This window comes from Dipodomys ordii, unplaced genomic scaffold, assembly GCF_000151885.1.
Source record: "Dipodomys ordii isolate 6190 unplaced genomic scaffold, Dord_2.0 Scaffold34, whole genome shotgun sequence".
NCBI classification, from domain to species: Eukaryota; Metazoa; Chordata; class Mammalia; order Rodentia; family Heteromyidae; genus Dipodomys; species Dipodomys ordii.
Window position 1 is genome coordinate 7,441,711 of NW_012267250.1, and position 15,325 is coordinate 7,457,035.

Sequence of the window (15,325 nt, forward strand, 5' to 3'; positions counted from 1 at the left end):
TTACTTCATCTCTGCCATCTGAAGTCTGTTCTAGGCAAATTATTTCTTGCCTGGACCTTGGCAATATAATGCCTTTGTGACACAACTCCTTACTATCAACCCTTTTCCCTTGCAATGTGATTTTTGAGATGAAAGGAAAAGTTTATGTTCTTCAAGATGAATGTTCTTTCTTTTTTTCTTAGTGCTCGTACAATGAAAGCCAAACATTTTCTCATGGCTCTGAAAGGTTTGCATGACTTGGCCTTTATATCCCTCTCCACTTTCCCTGTTATTCCTCTCTCCTACCTTTCTGACCTCTCTCAGTTCCTTTAACATTCTGCTCCATCTTGGCTCAGGGCCTTCGTCCTGTATCATAATCTCTATCTCAGTGTTATTTCTACTCTACTCTTTTTAACATCCTTCAGGTGCTGGCTTCAGTGACCCTTCCTTGGAGAGATCATCCCACCCAATGTCAAGAACAACGATTCATTGTTCTAAGAACATCCTGTTCTAGTTTAGTGCCCTTCCATTTTTTTCATACACAATTTTACTTTTCATTATTATTCCCTTGTTTGTTCATGCAGTAGATTTACTTAATTTTATTTCTTTGTTTTCCACAATAGATTGTTGATGTGATTGGAGATTATTTAAATTCTATTCATTGATAAATACCCACACTGCAATGAATCCATTTTTTTGAATGATTGAATGCTATCTCCTTTACTGTCATATCAATGTTACTCTCTTTGATGTAGCCATACTTCATATTGCATCTCTCACATCAGGATGGCCTTCTATGATGAGTAGACCGCATAAGCCTTTCTGTGAGCAGGTATGAAGCCTTTTTGTGAGCTGGTATTGCACTGTATGCTTCCTTCATGAAACATGTGATTCTTTGTAATCATACAACATGAACTTGTCCCAGTTTGCTCCAGATTGTACTTACCCCATCCCCGTAGACATTTTGGAGGAGGGTTTCTGTTCCCATTTTTGTATAGATATCCTTGAGAGATTTAATGCTGTCATCAATTTGGTTTACTTTTATTGAGTGAATGTCCATTCAGTTCATTTATTCTAGTAAGCAGACTCTTCAAACAAATCATTTGTTTACTATGAAGCCTTTGAGGTAGAGCTCTGTGAGTCTTGCATTGGCTCTGCTTGTGGAGAGCCAAGTGCTATGTCACTGGAAGGTCCTTTAGTAATTGTTTCCTCTCTTACCTATTCATGTTATGTCTTTCCTCATTGACATTTAATTACCCAGGTGCTAGATTTTAAACATTTTTTTTCTTTTCTTTCTTTCTTTCTTTTTTTTTTTTTTGTCGGTCATGGGGCTTGAACTCTGGGCCTGAGAGCTATCCCTCAGCTCTTGAGCTCAAGGCGTATGCTCTACCACTTGAACCACAGCTCCACTTCTGGTTTTCTGAGTGGTTTATTGGAGATAAGAGTCTCACGGAGTTTCCTGCCTGGGCTGGCTTTGAACCGTGATCCTCAGATCTCAGCCTCCTCAGTAGCTAGGATTACAGGCATGAGCCACTGATGCCTGGCTCTAAAAATTTTTAAATGAACAAAATATAGTTGCTGACTATCAGAAGCCCAACGCATTGATGGGAATCAGAAAATATATAAGCAGTGGTTTTCATAGTGCAGTTTATATTTGAAAGCAGGTTTTGAGGGTTAGGTAGGAGTTCCCTTAACTTTTGAAGCTAATTAGCTAAGTTTTTCTTAGCTAATTTCTTAGAAATTCCCTGTAAGTGATCCATGGTGGCCTATGAAAGGCAGTCCTCCTTTGGCACCATGCTGTGGGACCAGAAAAGTGAAATTGCAAGACACTCATACTAAGTGGTTAATTTATTAAGCTATGAACTTTAAATATTTTTGTCAAGACACTACACATTGAACTGAAAAGGGAAAATAATGCTTATTTAGCACACTGTTACAAGTATTAAGAATTAACTGGCTTTATTACTTTGTTAAGAAAAAAAGGTTTTGAGAACAGCAGAAACAGTGCTAAGTCTCCCTTGTATTATTTATAGATAGTATAGAGCATCGTTTCCATGCTTAGGGAATTGCTGTACTCAGGAATATGGATTGATGTCCAGTATTTCATCCTTAATGTCTTCAGAGTTGTGAAGTCTTACGCCGTACCCCCCCCCCCACCAGGCATCACCTCCTTTGGGACATCTTCATCTTTTTATTTGTCACCACTACCTTCCTTGTTTATGCTAGTAAATGTGTCATCACTGAGTTCCTCTGGCTGTGCACACAGAGTCTTTGAAGTGTTGGCAGTGTCAGCATCCCCAACAGCAGCTCTTTCTTCTATACTCGTTAACATCTGATTCAAATTTCACTTTCAGACTAGTCCTTTTCAATTTCTCTGCTGCTCTCAGGTTGTCAGCCAATTTCCTCTCTTGGTTACCTATTTTTGTAAAATGTCACTTGGTTTCATCACTGGAAAACTAGGAGTCATCACAGCTACACTCAGTGGGCCATCTGGACCCGTGGGTTCCGAATCTGGATTCAACCAATTGCACACTGAAAATATTTTTTTAAGTTGCATCTGTATTGAACACATACAGGTTTTAAATTGTTGTTATTCCTTAAATAATACTGCAATATTTACATAGCACTTATGTTGTATTCAGTATTATAAATAACCTAGAGATGATTGAAAGGAAAAAGAAGGCTGTGTGTAGATATGACATTTTATTTATGGAAGTTGAGCATCCTTGCATTTTGATATCTGTGAAAGACCTGGAGGCTGTTCCTCATGGATATCAAGGGATGCTTTACTTGCTTTGCTGTCTGTACAGATAAATAAGTAGGTAAATGTGCAGCACATTCACAGACTTTGAAAGACACAATGTGATTAGTTACTAACTAATACAAATGAGCATTCTAATTTACATAGTGAGTTGTGTACCAAAAAGCTAGCAGTGGCATTTGTATTTGATAGCAGTAAGTTTTGTATACCATATTAATGGAATAAAATTGTGCTATTGGCAACTAGTTTTCTTTTAAAAGCTATGGTAATGAAAATCTGTTCTTATCAAACTGTATAAAACAAAGACTATTTATATTTTCAGTGAATTTTTCTCAGCCTTTGTTAAACTCATTAGCCATATCTCTGACAGTTTAGAGTATTTCCCACACATCTCATATTTGTTTGGAGGTGGGGCGAGAATACTTTCTTGATTTGAGAATCATCCTGGGCTCATCTCTGTGTCACACCATCATAAATAAAGAAGATGTTGAGGATAGCCATTCTTTTGTTCAGTTTCTTTAGTAATTCATGGCAGTACTCTTGAGTTTGAGTTTTAAGAATCAATACCCCATAATTGTGTGATACCTTCCACTTTCTTCATAAGCCGAAGGAAAGATATGGCCTAAATTCTGGCTAGATTTTGATGTATACCTTGCCTATCTAAATTCTAATTTCCTTCTGAAGATTCCTCTTGATTGTTACCTTCATTGGGTTGAAAAGCACCTTGGAGATTTAGTAAAGCTCAGCCTTGACTGTGTCTGTGGGGGCTTTTTCAGAGAGGATTAACTAAATGGAACACATCCACTCTAAATATGGGCAGTGTTATCCCATATGCTGGGGGCCCAGAAAGACTAAAAGATAAAAAAGGAGAAAGCCCAGGAGTGCAGGCAGTTAATATTATCTCTCTTTCCTGTCCACCATGAGTAGTTCTGCCACTTGTCCCCACCACTACAATATTCCATCTCACCAGGGCCCCAGAATCAATGTTACTATGGACCCAAAACTCAGAAACCATGAGCTAAAGTAAATAATTCCTCATTTAAGTCATTTTCTCATGCATTTTGGTCACAGTTATGGAAAGCTAGCATTCCAGACCTGTTATGTAAGCTTCTCATAAGCAATTTACTAGATTAGTATGAAGAATAAAGAAGGAATATATATATATATAATATATATTCATATGTATATAATATATATAAATATATAATATATATAATATATGTAAATATTAGGTAAGTGTGAAGAATTGTTATGATGATGATGAATAACTGAATGTGGTTCAGGAGGGAGCTTTCTTGAATTTAAATGAATGTAACAGAACCCTCTAATTTCTCAGCAAAATAAACATTTCTATCTTTTAGACATTTTTGTGAGTTCGCTACTTTCCCATCTCTAGTTAGTTGACTGTTTTCTCCCCTTATAGTGAGATATAACAAAAAGACTAGTCAATTACTATATGAAGAACCTTAAACATCCACTTCTATAAGGGTGGATACTATTTTTCTGTGGATATAAGGAAAACAACATTCTTAAGCTAGTCTTTTAGACAAGTAGACTGCAGATGGCTCCCAGCTGATAGTCATTTTGAAGGATAAATTTTCAATAGTGTAGAGCATAAATGTCAAGTTAGAGTTTAGCATTCCTTTCCCTGGTCCAAGAACATGTATTTCAAGTAAAGTCAGCATAAATAGTCTTGTCTTAGATTGATCTGAAATACTGATTATTTACCTGTGGACTTTTCAGTTTATGTCTGGGTTGAAAAATTTGGTGGAATAAGCCTGTTAGTAGAATGTTGCTGGTTTGGCAAAGATTCCTCCATCTGTAAGCTATTACCCTGTAATTGCTGCAAACCTGCAGCATGTGTATTTTAGTGAATATCAGTACCTATGCTCTATTTCCACATGGCAAGTGAATCTGAAATTTCTTTGAGCTGGAATAAATGTGTTATCATAAGAGCACTGAAGAGTATAAATGAAAATTATTTTAATTATACACGAACTACTTATGGAATTTGATTAGATTTTACTTGCTTATTTTAACTTGAGTAGCTTACTTTGGAATACTGAAGTTACTTGAAGAATTCAGTGTAAATCTTTAAAGTTTTAAAATATAGCTGACAAAACTTTCATCCAGTTAGAAAATTTAAATTCCAGATTATGCTAACACTACCATTGCTATTTATTTATTGAATAAATAATTAGAAAGTTAAGATGACTAGCTTCCAAAGGTGTTACTTATTTGTACCATGATCTCCACATTTTTTTAATAATGAGAAAATAACCTTGTTTTTGACAGTAAAGAAATTTTGAACTGAGGGTCTTGTGCTTCTGAGCCATGTTCTTAAGCCTTTTTCCTTCCTTCCTCCTTCCATTTCTCCTTCCCTCCTTTCATGTTTTGATCAGATTTCACATTTTTGTTCAGAGTTGGCCTTTTTATACCTGGGATTAGAGATGTGAACCACCCTACCCAGTTTATTTATTGAGATATAGGCCTTGCTAACTTTTTCTCTGAATTGGCCTCAAACAGCATTTTTTATGATTTCAACTTCCAGAGTAGCTGAGACTGAAGGCATGAGCCACTACATGTGGTAAAAATAATTTACAGATGAACTATAAAAATATATATTCTTTTGACAGCAATCAATTTTGGTTGCTTTGAATGTTAAAAAAAATGGTATTCTTGGGTGAAATCCTTGTGGCTATTCCTCAAATCTGCTACTACCATACAAACTGAGATATATCCCTGTTTTTGATTTTCTGTAAGTAATGGGCACAGTAAGCATAACAGAAGAAATTTTGAAGTTACTTATTTGGTAGTTACATTTCAGATGAAGTCCTCTAACTAAAACTCTCCTCTCTGCTCCTGACATCCAGGATTGTGTCTGATACTGGAGAGTAGATATTAATCATCAAGCAGATGATTAGTAGAACAGAGAAGAGATTTTTTTCCCCTAATGGGTACATCCAGAATTTAGATCTGGCATACTTGAAATACCATAACATATAGCATCCAGGATTCAGTCTTTATAATGTTTGAGGTTTGATTTTGTATTTGTAGAAGATAATTCAAACAATCATGCTTGTTCTTCTGAGTTTTGGTTTGGGGAAGATAGTTATAGGGAGACAATAAGATTTTAAGTTTCCAGCTGGAATTACCTTTGGGATTGTTTTTCTAAGATAGAACGCCATCATTTTCTGCTCAGAGGCTTTGGGCTTTTCATGTTTCTACATTTCCTAGCCTCAATGACATGGTGGTATTTATAGTTTTCTGTCAGGAAGGACTAGTCATTTTAGTGTGTTTTCGAACTTTGAGATCAAATTCCACACAGTTAAAGGGCACCCACATCCCTTCTGGATTGTGGAGATGGTTATAATTATGCACTTAATTAAATTATTCCTTGAATGGAAACTGAGCAGTTTGGATAACATATTGACTTGCTTGAGCATGGAGGCACACCAGGGGTTTCTGGGAAGTGATTCCTTGTCATATTCGTAGGAGTAAATTAGCATTTGGGAAATAGGTGAGATCCTTTTGGAAAGGTATTAGTGCTTCATGCATTGTAAAATCCATTCAATTGTCTTCTCTTTCCTGTGATTTTCTTTTTTAAACAAAATATTACTTTAGCCAGGTGTTATGGCACATGGCTCTAATCCCAGCACTTGAGAGTCTGAGGCAAGATCCAGGCTAGAATCGGTTACACAGCAAGATCTTGTCCCCCAGCTTCCCACCTCCCCCCCAAGTTACTTTAATGCTTATAATTCCAGATCAGTAGTTTGTTCTTTGAGCTTTGTTTTATGAAGGGAATAAAAGAGACCATAAGATTCATTAAAAAAAAAAAGTAAAATGAAACAACTTGCTAGAATTTACTTTAGAATTTTTTTTTTCTGAGTTGGAAGATTGTTATTTTCTTCTCAGAGGTTTGAGACTTCTTTGATTTCAGCCATCTTCCTGGCTCACTTTCTGGAATACTACTTAGTGATGGCCATTTTCAGGAACTTTTTTTTGCTTAACTTGCTGGGTACAGATCCTCTGACCTTTTTACCACCCTAAATCCTGCCATTGTGCCACATCTGTGCCTTTCTCCCATGGGACATGCTTGTCAGACCCCCAGCTGCAGTAATATAGCTCCAACAAAAGGGTCCCCGGATGAGCCTCCACTCACACCCAGGCAGAGAACTTCTTCCTACTCTCAATGTTCACTTCATATTTGGCCGCTCATGACATAGATGTGCCGAGGCTGGAACAAATGGATAGCTCAAAAATCAAAGCTGTAAAAACAGTCATGGAGCTACTCTCTGATGATCTGAAAAGCATCACTGATAGCTTGCTAGAGAGAATTTTGACTTCTTGACAGTGTAGTACGTTTGGTGCCTTCTGACATGTAACAGCTCCACTAGTTATAGTCTGCTTGTCGTGAGTGGTAGTCAAGCACAGGGAACTGAGGGCTTTGATCTGTGTCATAGCCATAAATCTCTCATGGTATGTCCGTGTGTACAGCTGTCGGACAGTGGAGATGATGTTAGATGAGGCTGCTTAGTTACCCTGCATTGGCAATACCTGCACTGGAATACTTGCCTCTTTCCTTTTCACATGCACTCCTCCTCACCAGGGATACTTCTTGCCCCTTTCCCCTACCCAGTGGACCATTCCTCCATTGGATCACAGCATCTGTAAGCTCTCTTCAAGGTAACTTTCCTTGACCACCCACAACTGCATTAAGATCCCCTCTGTACATGCTCCTCTTTCCCTACCTGCTTCCCATACTTAGCACACAGCCCAGTAAAGATAGGTTGGTTGCCTTTTCTTCACCCTTGTTAAATGCTGCAGCCTAGAGTCTAAGAACAGAAGCTGACTCAATAACCAATGTGTAGGAAATCTTACAAGGGCTGATGTTATGGGCACTCACTGTGTGTTCAGGTTCCTATGTGCTCTTTCATATCAAGTTTCCACAACAACTTAGGAATACCTCCTAAAAGCAGTTTTACAGAGAAGGAAATGAAGGCAGGAAGTTACTGAATGTGTCTGACATAGTCACAAATTGGTAGAGCTGGTACTTGGCTGTGGGCACCTGCTCCTATTGGGTAGATGTGGGTGTTGTGAGCATTCATTTGCCCAAATACTACATCCAGAGCTTGCTGTGCTCAGGGCAGAGTGTCATTCCTATTAGAGATAAACAGTAGCCAAGTAAACAAAGAAGATAAAAAGATGTCAATGCCATGGGTGTTAATGGAGGGTTATTAGCAAGTGAGTGGCAAGCGTAACTCCAGTGGGAGTGATGTGGGACTGGAAAAGTAACTTGGGCAGAATGGTAGCTAAGTTTGGAAAGCCTGGGGAAGGGAGAACTTACCATAAAGGAGAGCCTCCGGGGCATGTTTTTGGAGTGATATGTGTGATTGGAGCAGAAGGAGTTGAGGGAGGACAATAGTTTTGAAACTTTGCTGTAAAGCCATGTATTGGTGGCACATAACTAAAATTCTAGTACTTGAGAGTCTGAGGTAGGAGGATCGTGAATTTGTGGCCAGGTTGGGAAAACAAAAAACACACAAAAAAGATGTGGAATTAACTAACTCAAGTACTCACTAAGACAACTAAGTGCATTGGCAGGCTTGACACCTAGACTAAGTGAGGACAGTGTGGCTTTACTTTTGTTCATCAGTTTTTAATAAGGGCATGAGTGTGGAGAAATATTTCTTCATGAAAACCAGCAGTGCAGACACCGTGATAAATGATAGTTCATTTAACAATGATAATGTCAAGAGCCTTTTGTCCACAGAGGCAGGGCTGCAGCAGGAGTGGGGTCTGGGATTAGTGGGGTGCCTGTGGACCACACCAACGTGGGCAGTTGTTTTCAGTACCAGCTCAGTTTTGCCACATGCTGCCTCTGCTGTATGTTCCACAGAATCAGAAATCTCAATTGCTGTGTGAAATCTCTGGATCTTAAGAATTTTGGCTGAAGCTTTCTAAAGGCTAACAGTGGGCAGACAAAATGCATATGTGGCCCGCCAGTCTGAAACATCTGCTGAAAGTCCTTTTATGCTATGAGACATTCATAGCATAGAATTCTGCTGAAAGTCCTTTTATGCTATGAGACATTCATAGCATAGAATTCAGTGCAGTAGGGATGCAAGTTAACTGTTTAGTGTTTGTAGTGCATAGTGAAAAGAAAAATAGCTTTGCTAGCAATTGCACTGTAATTGTATTTAGTTGTTCCTATTCAAAAGTAGATATTATCCAACTCTCATTCAATGGTTACAAAACAGTAGTGTTGCTATTTACCTGTTTAGTTGTTTGCTCTGAGTTTGGTAATTCTGTAATCATGCCTCAAAAGTAAGCAATAATCCAGTGGAAATCTTGTGATAAAAATAGTGAGGAACACAGGATAACATTTTGGAGTCAATGATGCTTTTTGATTTTACTCTTCTTCCATCCCTTCTCCCCTTGTTCTCTGCTCCATCTTATTTGCATGCTAGTTCCTCCTGGCCAGTGTCAGAACCCTGTATAAGTGGGAAGAGACGTGGCATCAGTGCCATCCTGGACCACGTGAAGAGTGTTGGGGAAATATAGCTTTAGAAAGTAGATATGTGTATGAGCTTTTCATTGGTTTTAATGGAACCCAAATGTGCCCAAAGCAAGTTATTTCTTTTCCCAGGGGTAAATAAAAGGTCTTCATTTAGTCTAGTCTAACTCATATAGTTTTGCCTTACGGGAATCATATTTGGGGTGTTGCAATCTGTTGGCGATAGTATTGGGGAATTTTATTCAGCACAATCATCTTTGATGGCTCTGGCAACAAGTGGACTTAATTATTTGTTCATGTACTTTTTGGTTTGTGTCTGTTAAACTCCGAAGCATTGTGAAGGGGATCACTGAGAGTAACAGATACACTCCAATGCTTCTAAAAGATTAAAAGCCTCAAAAAGTATTTCCTTTCCTGTGTGTGTGTGTGTGTGTGTGTGTGTGTGTGTGTGTGTGTGTGTATGTGTCTTAAAGTGAGATCATTTTGTTAAATTGATCTGGTTAGAAATGAAATTAAGCACTTTGTGTTTATGAAAATAAAATCTTATCTGTAAGTACAAACTCTTAATTGAGTCGATATTTTTCTAAATTTTTGTTGCAGATCATGGAAGAAACAAACACACAGATTGCTTGGCCATCCAAACTGAAGATCGGAGCCAAATCCAAGAAAGGTAGAGAGGGAGAGAGGGAAGAGTGGGCAGTTTTAACAACTGAGGTTTTAGAGTAACAGGTTTGGAATAGTGAAAATTTACAGGGGAGGAAAGCAACCTTACCTTTATTTATTATTTACTTTTACTTCCCTCCCCCAAAATTGTCAAATAACTATGTATTTAGAATTCTCATGGTTAAAAATAATGTAGCCGGGTGCCGGGGCACACACTTTTTAATCCTCGCTACTAAGGATGCTGAGATCTGAGGGTCATGGTTCAAAGCCAGCCCAGACAAGAAAGTCCTTGAGACTTCCAATTAATACCAAAAGCCAGAAGTAGAGCTGTGAGTCAAGTTGCTTTGAACAAAAAAGCTGAGTGACCAAAGCCAGTCCGTGAGTTCAAGCCCCAGGACTAGCACATATACACACATACCAAAAAAAAGTGTAATTTTTCCGACAACAGAAAATGAGATAGCAATACTATTTCAAATGCATCGTGACCTGTGATCTTAAAGCTGCCCATTATGTAGACAGCTATAGGTTGTGGTAACTCCACATGCGATTTTAGGGTTCTTTCTTGTACAATTTAGAGCTAATACTTATTTTTTTCTATTAATGGGATCTAAACCTTAAATTTCCTTTTTTTCCCCTTTCTTTTGCTTGCTTGCTTTGCTTTCCTTTCTTTCTTTTTCTTTTTTTTTTCTGGTCCTGGAGCTTGAACTCCTGGGCACTGTCCCTGAGCATCTTTTGCTCAAGGCTAGTGCTCTACCATTTAAGCCACAGCACCATTTCTGGCTTTTTATGAGTAGTTTATTAGAGATAAGAGTCTCACAGATTTTTCTGCCAGGACTGGCTTCGAACCATGATCCTCAGATCTCAGCCTCCTGAGCAGCTAAGATTATAGGTATGAGCCACCAATACCTAGCATTAAATTTCCTTTCTTGAGTATATTTTATCCATTTAGCCAGCAGCAAAGAACCCACTAGATGTCCTTTCAGTCTGACCATTAACATCTCCCCCGTCTAGCTTTTTCTATGTTTTTCCATAAGACACTACCCAGCAAATGGATAGTCAGAAATGGAAGAATATTACCCCTTTCTATTTCTTTTCCCTAAGATTATATGGTATTTTGAAATATAACTTTTCAGCATACATTTTTGGGGTATTTTTTTCTTTTTAAAGTATGAGCTTGAGCTCAACTTTATTGTGTATATTTTATTAAGAGTACAAATGCTGTAGTCATCAGGAGACAGAATGATTGTGCAAGCAGAGCAGTGTCCCTTGTGGTCTGGCTTTTCTGTTGTTGATATTCAATTGTGTGTTTGTTGGCCCTTTGCCCTGTGATTTTTATTGCTAAATGATACAATACACTGCACAATTTCTCAATTTCCTTTCATAGTTTAGTCCACATTTCCTTTTTTTAATCTCATTTTTTAGAGTTACTCATCACATGGAATGTAAATTATTTTACAAAGTTTTGTGTTTTTTTTTAAATTTTTGGGTGTTGCCAGATGGACTTTGACTGACATGGCTACAGAAATTCTGATCTTTTTATCTTTGTATTTGTGTTCATAGTAACCAGGATTATTTAGCTTATATGCTAAATAATCATAAGAAGACAGGTTAATTTCCATGTGTAATTCCATATCTTTATTTGCCACTGGTTATAGGCCTGTTATTTATTATTTTTCCATACTATTTTGATGTTTTGTACTCAATTCAGGACAATGGTAGTGGATTATCTACTTATTTGCTTATAGCTATATAAAAATCCCTGGCCCACAACTTGGGTAAATTGAAACTTGTATATACCACTGACTCTTCTTTTCCTGTTGCCAGGTATTTTTACATACAGAATAAGGTGAACTTCATTGCTTGTTTAATAAAAACAAAATTCAATTAGTCCCCAAAGAAAAGTCCCAAGGAAACATGAATGGTAAAACCATTTCAAGAGAATTTTGAGATGGCTTATTCTTTTACCCAGATCCATGCTAAATTCCTCCCCTACATCCTCCTTCCCCAATTATCATGAAAAACTAAGAATTGTTTCAATTTTTTTTTGTTCAAAATGTGATTTCAACTTTAGGTATTTTGGAAAATATGGAGATTAATAGAATAGTCTCATAGTTTTAGATTACTTTCCTTTCATTGGCACACTTAACCTATTCAGAAGGACCAGTGATTCCAAATTTTGATGATGCATTTTGCTTTAGAATTAATATTTTAGCAGGATGTTGGAGTATACTTGGGATAATTTTTACATGCTTTAAGTTAAACTTTGGAATTGTGCCTAAGAATTGGCCCCTCCAGGCATGGGTCTTCAGACTTCATTTTATTTATTTTTTATTGTATATGAAGTGCTCTGAATGTACATGGCACTGTGCAATGAACAGAATGTGACAAAGGAGAATATAGGATCGAGAAAGAACCAGAAGTTTGCCTCTGAGAACTGTACTGTTCAATTTTTCCTTGATGGCTCTTATTTAAACATATAATTGCTGACTTAGTTCTTGGCTAACTTCCCTCCTGTGTAAATATGGTTTTATTCAGAAGTGAAATTTCATTGATTATAATTTGTAGCTAATAAAAGTAAAATGAAGATGTCAGAGGAATTTTAGTAGGTAATTATTTGTTGTTTCATCTGATGTGGTTGTTGTCTCCCCTCTGTGTAGTAGAAGGAAATATTGCTGGTCTTGAATCTTTCTTCGGGTTATTATTGAAGAGACCGAGGTGTATTGATGTAGTTAAGAGATTTGTCCCATATTTGGGATGATTATTAATTTGTAACTCCCACGGTAGCTTGAAGATTTGGAATATATGTTAAATCTCAGTCCATGCTAGAGAAAACTAGAAAGTATTTTACTTTCTAGTTTTTATGACACACATTGGTGGAATATTTGAGCTTACACAAACATTTTTCATGGCCACTGTTACCTTTGTCAGCCCACTTCTTTACCATATTGGAATTTGGTCCTGTGTTTTTTAAATCAGCTTCCAGTATCTCTGTCCAGACTTTATTTTTGAAACCATTAATCCTTTATCGGAATGGCTGAGTGAGCAATTGTAGTGCTCCTTGGTTGAAGTGCTAAGAGCCTTCATTTTCCATCAGAAAGTTCAGATTCATTTCTAGAGATTTTAGTTAAGAAGTTCTAGCATGGTCCTCAGAGTGTATATATTTAATAAGCTCCTTCTGCTGCTATGGTTAGCTGAGTTTGGGAAACAAAAGTCTTACCTTCTGATGTAGAAACAGTCATCAGGAAATTTAGTTGCCAGGAAAACTGTGTTGAGTATGCAATGATGATAACCACAGTGGAAAAACAAGTGAAATTCTTCAATGTCACAACCAAAGAATTGCACTGTTCTAGATTTATAAGTTTTACACTCTGTCATCTTTGCAGCCAGTTAACATGGATAAGGTAATGGTAACATCATTGTTCTTTGACATTGTGAAATATAACTTTGAGCAAAGAACCATCTGGTATTTGCCTCTCTAGTCCTCTTTCTTCTCCTTCCCATTCATTCCACCTTCATTTCTCAGTAAGGAACTTCTTTTTTTTTGAGAGGAGGGGTCATGGGGCCTGAACTCTGGGCCTGGGCGCTGTCCATCAGCTCTTTAGCTCAAGGCTAGTGCTCTACCACTTGAGCCACAGTGCCACTTCTGGCTTTTTTCTTTTTGCTTATGTGGTGCTGAGGAATCGAACCCAGGGCCTCATGCATTCAAGGCAAGCACTCTACCACTGAGCCACCTTCCCAGCCCCCCTTCATTTCTCTTCAGCTATATTCTAGATCCTAGGATGCACTTTGAAAAAAGTAATAGAAGTATATTTGTTTATGAAGAGTATTTTAAGGGATGTATTTTTAAATATAAACTGGGGGATAGAAATTTTTGTTTTTGTTTTTGTTTTTTAATCCTACAGCACTGAGCTGACTAGAAAACTGAATGCTCATTAAAGCCAGAAAGAACTAAGACTTTAAAGCTGAAGATAATGGACATTTAAATAGATGACTATAAGATTGTTTTAATGAGGGTCACAATTAAATGTAAAGTGAGACTTAATATTTCTTCTGTGTAGTGGCAATTTATCTTGTGTGGAAGAGAATAAAATTGTTTGAAACTCTTGACAGAAAAGCATGAGGCTTGTGCCAGTGAAATCATTATTTAAGGATTAAGGTGCTTGAAATTGTAAAACCTAGGATATCTTTAGACATTCAAATTTTGAATATACTTTTCTGAGGCATAGCCTATTTTAAAACGAATGCAGCTTCATTAAGTATAAATAGCATTTTGAACAAGTTTAGCTGCTTTGCCACAAAATTTTTGCCAGATCTACCTTAACAAATAGATAAAGTGATTTGTAATGAGAATTAATCTCATATATATATTGCACTGTGAAGTCCACAATGTTAAATGAGTTTTTTTCTCTCATGTGAGGTAAATATTTTTTCTTAAAATTATTTTGCTTTTAATTTATCAGTTTCTTTTTTCTTAGCCTGAACAAGTTTAAAATTATTTAAAGTTTTTTTTTATTTACTAGATTTCCAAATAGATGAGGTCCACATTAAAGAAATGGTACTGCAGAGTCAAAGTGGTGGCAAGTGCAGGAACTTCCTAGTAGAGCAGAGGTGGCCACAACTAACAAGATTGTATAGCACTGACTGGATTTCTGAGGTATCCTGCTTTATAGGCAGTCTGGCACCAGTTTGGCTCTTCCCTTCCTCCCAGAATAAACAAGAGAATTATTAGAATTCCATGAGATGATAATATTTTTTTGGTTGTATTCCATCAGAACAAGCGGATATCTACTTGGAAATCTTAGCATGAGTAAAACTGTAAACCTTTAACTTTTAATTTTCCTGGGGAAAGTGTTTTCTGGAGGGTACTTTAGTTTGGTAGCCATGGTGCACTAGTTAGTAGATCAGTGTTTCACTTTAACATATCATGGGGAGAGATCAGAGAAATGACCTGGCCCGGCCAGCTAGATCAATGTGTTTTTGGTAGTGGGTTTTGTCCTTGCACTAAAAGTTAATTTAATGAGCCACAACCAGCAATAAAATACCCCAAGTATATCAGAAAAGAAAACAGAATGTAATGATATTATCTGATAAAACTTGAAGCCATGCACATCTATGTTCATGTTGTTTGGTATGTGCATACACATATATAGTTATTAGTAGGTTGTGATATAACACGGGTGATAATGAAAGGTTGTAGAACCCCAGGCTAGATTCTCTAGAGGATGAAGAACACAGGAGTTTTGTTAAGCACTGAATCCCTGACACTGCAATCAGGGCATAGCTGACATTCAGTAAATATTTGGAGATTGAGTCTTCAACTCAATCTTGGTTATAGTGGAACTGCTCAAGTAGCTGAGAATATCTGTCTCTAAGGTATGCTGGTTATTTGCCACAGAACAAGATTT

General features: G+C 37.2%; 1 protein-coding gene across 4 annotated transcripts in view; it reads left to right on the plus strand.

The window, feature by feature from the left end:
- The window catches only part of Bicc1 (BicC family RNA binding protein 1), a 241,045-nt gene that overhangs the window by 131,005 nt on the left and 94,715 nt on the right, over positions 1-15,325 (plus strand). For 3 of the 4 annotated variants that reach the window (XM_013017198.1, XM_013017199.1, XM_013017200.1), the window contains exon 3: positions 9,858-9,927. In XM_013017198.1, coding sequence (XP_012872652.1) covers positions 9,858-9,927 — 70 coding nt within the window. Of the gene's footprint in view, positions 1-9,614; positions 9,660-9,857; positions 9,928-15,325 lie in introns of those variants that run through there. The other variant, XM_013017201.1, reaches the window with a different exon arrangement.